The sequence below is a fragment of the Temnothorax curvispinosus genome, unplaced genomic scaffold (genome assembly GCF_003070985.1).
Source record: "Temnothorax curvispinosus isolate PA1 unplaced genomic scaffold, ASM307098v1 QBEX01006458.1, whole genome shotgun sequence".
In the NCBI taxonomy this organism is placed as follows: domain Eukaryota; kingdom Metazoa; phylum Arthropoda; class Insecta; order Hymenoptera; family Formicidae; genus Temnothorax; species Temnothorax curvispinosus.
In genome coordinates, this window is record NW_020216238.1 from 1 (window position 1) to 6,510 (window position 6,510).

General features: G+C 40.3%; 1 protein-coding gene across 1 annotated transcript; it reads right to left on the bottom strand.

The window, feature by feature from the left end:
* Positions 1-5,563: 5,563 nt before the first annotated feature.
* LOC112455889 (protein mini spindles-like) lies at positions 5,564-6,504 on the bottom strand. The gene is made up of 2 exons (XM_025018093.1): positions 6,073-6,504; positions 5,564-5,984 (listed from the first exon to the last, which is right to left on the bottom strand). Exons 1-2 carry the CDS (start codon positions 6,485-6,487, stop codon positions 5,860-5,862), a joined length of 540 nt encoding a protein of 179 aa, XP_024873861.1. The 5' UTR covers positions 6,488-6,504; the 3' UTR covers positions 5,564-5,859.
* Positions 6,505-6,510: the final 6 nt, after the last annotated feature.

The window sequence follows — 6,510 nt, forward strand, 5'->3', positions numbered from 1 at the left end:
GCCGTGCCGAGCGCTTCCGCTGAATTATCACGTACTGTCGGATCCGGTTCGTTAAGCGTCTTCAGCAACGCGCCGGTGTAAGATTTGAGAAGCTTCTTGTTGAGATTCGCAGGTGGTGTATGCGCAAAACATCGAGCTAAGTACGCGGCCGTCTCGGCCTTCACGGCCGGGTTTTTGTTCTCCAAGGCGGCTAGAGTGTCCTCGAGAATGAGATCGATGCTTATGCTCTGGTAAATGGCATCGGCAGCCTCCCGCAATGCCTGCACCACTGATTGCTTCTTCTCGCGGAACTTCTCCAGAATGGTAGGTAAACAGGCGGTGGCATAAGGCTGAAATCGTTTCTTCAGACCCGCGGCCAGACCAGCCAGACACTTCCCCGCGATCGTGACCACCAGCACATTGGTATCCTTTGAAATAATTTTTTTCAAGGCTCTTACCACGTCACCATAGTCGCCGTTCTCCAGTTTCGGATTCTTGACGAGCGTTTCCAGGGCTTCCAGCGCCTCCTTCCGCTCCTGCCACTTTTTCGCCTCAACTTTTTCATAAAAGTCCTTCGGCAGCTTTGACAGAATGTCTACAGGCGACAATAGATCATACGGATCTATATCCGGGATTGAGGCACCGTCCGCGTCTTCATTGTCGTCCTCGCCGTTATCACTCGCCGCTGCTGAATCGCCATTGTTGCCCATCTTCTTCGGCTTCTGCGAGCGTAAATAGCGCGTAGGCACCACCTTCTCATCAGCGAGATTGCTAAACTCTGCCTTAAGCTCCGCGATATGCACCTGTTTCAATGTGTTCAACTGCTGCTCCAGGCGATCGCCCACCCATCGATACATCTCCACCACCATAGCTTTGCCCTCCTCTCGCACTGTCTTGTCCCTGTCATCTAGAAAGCTTGCCATCTTCTTTATCAGTGGCTTCAAATTGATCACTTTAGATCCAAACTCCTTGAGCGCCAGCGTCAAGGTGGCGATGCACGCCGAAACGATTTTCGGATTCTTTGCCTCAGTGCCCTTCAGCAGCTCCTCCTGTACCGCCTCGTGCTTCTCGATCTCGATATACATCAGCGTGATTTGCACAGCTAATTCCTTCGTCTTGGCTTTAGGCGCGGCGATGCATTTGGACACGATGCCGTTCATCACCTCGATGACTATCTTGCCGGCGATCGCGGCATTCTCCACAAAAGCCAGGGTCGCTTCCAGACCCTTCTCCTGCGCGGCCGCATTACTATCTACCACGAACTTCTTGATAAAGCCAATGTACTTGTTCCACTCTGGGGACTTTTCGTCATCGATGCACTGGAACGTCTTCACGCACTCCTCATATCCATGTAAGCGTGCTCGCCAGGACTACGCAATATCGTACAGAAAATTAGTTACTTAAACCGATACATTGAACTTATTCTATAGCTATTAATTTCTTGTACGTACAATATCTACATTTGACTCTAAAATAAAAATGTATTCATATGTTTATATATCCAATTTACAATATGCTCATTAAAGTAATTAGTGAAAAAAATATAACGACAAATGTAGGATGTGAAAAATACTACAAATATTTTGAACGTGGTTAGTACCTTGTGCGCACAGCGCTCCTCCAGGGGCAATTTCATATATTCGGTATCCTGTTCCATGATTGATTATTCTGAAAGAATGACTCATTTGGGATATCCCTTTTGTTTCGTTCGAAGTAACATCAAGCTAATGTAAAGGATCCATATGTTTTCTCATATCGACGTATAACATTTCAAAATAAACACGCAAATGTACAATTTTGAAATAAGTGAAAGTTTGACACACGCCTAGCCAGAGGGCACAGACAAATAGCACTGATGTAAACAAACAGATTTCAATTAAGGGTCCGTTTTCTATTACTGAATTGGCCGTGCTAGGTCAAAGTTTCTTTTTCCTTCCAATATAAAGTAAAAAAGATCAACTCTGACCTAGCGCAGCCAGTTCAGCAACAAAACAGAGCATAAGAATCTCAAGTGACAAATTCAACACGGACTCCTCATGAACGGACTCCTCCTTTTCAAAATAGAACTGAAAATTGGAAAAGTAAGTGTAACGTTAAATACACAAAGTCGATTTTCCTTCGGTCTAACACGAGAGATACTCTCGCGCGTTTATTTTACACGCTGGAGAAGCGACGGTTTGGAAAATACCTGTCGGCTGACGAGTGTCGTCACTGGTGGAATAACCGAAAAAGGAATTCTCGGCGCCGAGTTTCGACACCGCGCTCCGGCGGACGGTGTCCCCCGTCGTCGCGCGCTTACCTCAGTAGCGGGCTAGCGGCGGGGCAACGGCATAGAAGTCGACGAGCAGCCGAGGGCGGAGGTAAAAACCAGCGGGCGAAAAAGCGCTCGACGTCGTCGCGACGAACGGCGCGCTGAAACGAGGAAGGCACGACACCGAACGAGCGCAAGCGTGACCGCCGGACGACTGTCTCACGCGGCCATTAATCCGTCGCGTCGGATTTTCAAATGTACAATGCCCCGTGTAACTGTCAAAGGTGAACGCAAACAAAACGATGGTGGTGCGTGTATCTAGAGCGGCGAAACGGCTTCCCGGCGGTGAGCCGTTCGATGCGACGAGTTCGGCGTCGCGCCGACAGGTGGCGCGAGATACGACTACGACCTCGTAAAGGCCCGTCCACACGATTCGCACACTTGGCCGGAAATGAACGTTCTTTTTAAAGAACTTCTGCAATCGGCGTCAATAATGCGTTTCAACTGAAGTTAGCTGTGTTCTGGGATTTCTGTAGTGCACGTGCACTATAGGCAGCTAACTTCAGATGGAAGGGATTGATGCCGTGTCACGTGTACTGTATACATACGCATGAAATCGTTCAAATTAATATTTGTATTTTTTATTTCGTGAAGACTTTTCAATTTCAAGTGCAACTGAAAATAAGGTTTGTGAGTCATCCAGACAATTTTAATTAAGTATCTGTAAACTCGGTAACACTAACCAAAAAATATAGATTTTTAATTTTTATCAAATCTTTCTTTTTACGCGAAAACATCAATCGAGTGTATTATTTCTATCACAATTGAAGAGGAGCGAGTTATATATATATAAAATAAACATTTATTCAGGGATCTTATTTTTAGATAAAGTAAAGATAATTCATAATTGATAACTTTTTAAATAACTTTGCAGCTCGATGTTGATCTCCCTCTCTCTCACTCTCTCACTCTTACAACAAGCAATAATATAATGAGCATGGCATTATATCTGTGTATTTTTTGCTGGAAAATGCCCCATATATATATATATAGGGGTAAAATATTATGTGTCGCACGTAATTTTGAATACATTCGAATTAATACAAATCGAGCAGCAAACGATAGTCTACTGTACATTTCCTCGATTAAATTCGTTCGGAGAACAAAGTCGCGAGGAAGGAAAAGCCGTCGTCGAGAGAGAGAGAGAGAGAAATTCAAGGGCGTATAGCGATCACGAAAACATGGAAATGTCAGGAAATTTGCAGGCTCCTGGAAAAGTCATGGAAGTATTGGAATTTTGTAACTTTTCTGGAACTTTGTTAAATCCTTAAAAAATGACATTTTCTGTTTTTTTTTTTATCTACAGAAGTGTATAGCGGTCATGCAAATCTTCCAGGTTTCCATGACCACTACACTCCGATGATATTTAAAGGGACAAAAAAAGAAAGAAGAAAAAAGAATTGTAAGAGAACTTTTGATACAAAAATAGAATGGATATAAAGTAAGTGAAGCTGATGTCTTTTTTTTATCTAAAGAAGTGTATAGCGGTCATGCAAATCTTCCATGACCGCTATACACTCTGGATTCGATGATGTTTCTGAGAAGTTAGATGAGATGTATTTTTTGAAAAGTTTATTTATCCCTAAGAGATATACAAAACAAAACATTTCTTCTCGTGTAACTATCATAATTCCCCTTATAGTAGTATAACACAGGAAATTCATGTCATGATCCTTCTCGAGAGATATTCCGCTTCTTCCATCTTTTTCCCTTACTTCCTTTTCCCATCATTTTTTCCTGCCTCTTTATTCGTTCAATTGTACTTCCCCATCGACATGGATACACCGTGTCTCACACCATATCAGTTACAATCCGCGCTTACCTCTTTTCTTTCCCCCCCCCCTTTTATAACCAGCTATATGTTAAAATTATACACATCTGCAAATCAGTATTAAAACATTACAATTTGATATTTTACAGTCGTTTGTCATTAGTGTCTCTAAAGGTGCGTTTTCACTCATGTCGAGATGTAGGCGACATCATATATCGGAGTCGCCGACATCGTATATCGTAGCCGCCTACGTCGTGTAACGTGGTAGCCTACGTCGTGTAAGATGGTTGCCGACAACGTGTAACCATGGTCGCCGATACCATGTAATCATGTAATCATGTAACCATGTATGTTGTTGAAACCATATCTAATAAGATATGTCGGAAACAGAATTTCGAAAAAAATTCTTTAAAAATATTTTTTAGTTGCAAAAAAGTATAAAATTGCATTTTCAATTTTATTAGAGAAAATGCAATTTTACACTTTTTTGCAAATAAAATATTTTCTTTTAACAATTTTTTTCGAAATTCTGTTTCCGACACATCCTTACAATTAGATATTGTTTTCAACAACTTATAAAAAATTTTTGAAAAAAATCGTTGGAGCCGTTTTTTCGAAATTTCATGTCCATTACCAGCTACTGAACTGCTTCTCTTCCATTACCAATAACTCTCCTGTTATTATTAATATTAATAATTTTTTTTTTAATAATTATAAAAGAATATAGAATTATATGTGCCAAAGTTTCAAATACTCAGAATTCTTTATTTCTTAAATATTTAACTTAAAAAAATCTATTTTTTCGCTTGTCAAGGCCGGTTGTCTACCCCCTTAAATATTATTATTATTATACATATACCTATTCGTGGACGCATAACAAAATTTGAATCAACAGATACTGAAAGACCATTTAAGCATTCGTGATCGATTTCATTTTCTTCATTAGGGATCAGATTTTTAGCACCACACACTCCGCAGGAATACTGCTGAATTTCGTCTTCCTAAACAATTACCGACATTTTATTATTCTTTTTTAATTTTAAAAAATTATTTATATATATTTATATTTATATTTATATTTATATTTATATTTATATTTATATTTATATTTATATCTATATTTATATTTATATTTATATATATTTATTACACTTTACAGATTTACTTTTTTACTTACGCTTGTCCTTTCCATATTTTTTATATTTTTTATATTCTATATTTTATATTTTATATTTTTCAATACTTTTTTAATACTCTTATTACTTTATTAACTTTTACTTTACAAAATTCTTATATGCTATGTTAATACATATACGATAACGGCGATGACGGCGACCATGATTACATGGTATCGGCGACCATGGTTACACGTTGTCGGCGACCATCTTACACGACGTAGGCTACCACGTTACACGACGTAGGCGGCTACGATATACGATGTCGGCGACTCCGATATATGATGTCGCCTACATCTCGACATGAGTGAAAACGCACCTTAAGTTCCTCTAAGAAAACAGGCTTCTTTTTTTCGCCACACGTTCTGCTCGTCGTTATCAATCGTTTGAAATACGTATCTATTTTTTTTTTTCGTTTCTTTTTTTTTCGTTTTACGTTGGCAATGCGAGACAAAATGTACTCTGGGGGAAGGGAGGAAAAGGGAAAGGGTGGCGGAAGAGAAACAAAGAGAGATTTTTTAAAACATATATTTGAGAAAAAGTAACGATAAGTTTTTCCGTTTCGGGCCGAATGTGTATCGAGGATGCGAGTGTGTCAGTCGGTACCAATCATAAGAAAGCCTCTAAGAATTTATGTAGATGTAGTAGATACACACGAGCGTAAATGCACATATAAATATATAATACAGAGCGCGAACGTGTTGCTTAACTGGTGGTCCAATAGTCGTCGCCAATATTTTGCATATACCTTAAATACATTAAATGATTAATTAATAAAGGATTTCTTAATTATTGATTATAAGAATAATGGTGTAAAGTAAACATTAATTACTGACCTAGAGCTGCTAGTGCAATCTTGCTGTTACTGGCTACGAGACGGGTGATTATCTCGGCTGGCAAATACTGCGCCACCATCACCTCAATCTCATTTAGACTATAATTCTTCTCCATCTGAACTGCTTTCTTTGACGTCGCCAGATTTGTGAGCGACGAATAATCGCCAGCTTTCTTAGTCGCTGCCTTCTTTCCGGCTGCGGTGTTGAGTCTTCTCGCGGCACTCGGCTTGCCACTCTTCGAATTCTCCTTGCTCGCCTTGTTCGCTCGCTGCGATTCCACTTTAACCGGAGCGGTGTTGGATCGTTCCTGCTCCTTCGTATCACTCGTCACTTTGACGACTATCACTGCCTTATCCGCGCATTCTTTGATCTTCGTCATCTTCAGATTGTTAATATCTGTCAAGAATGGCATCATCGCCTTCTCACCGATCAGCTTCA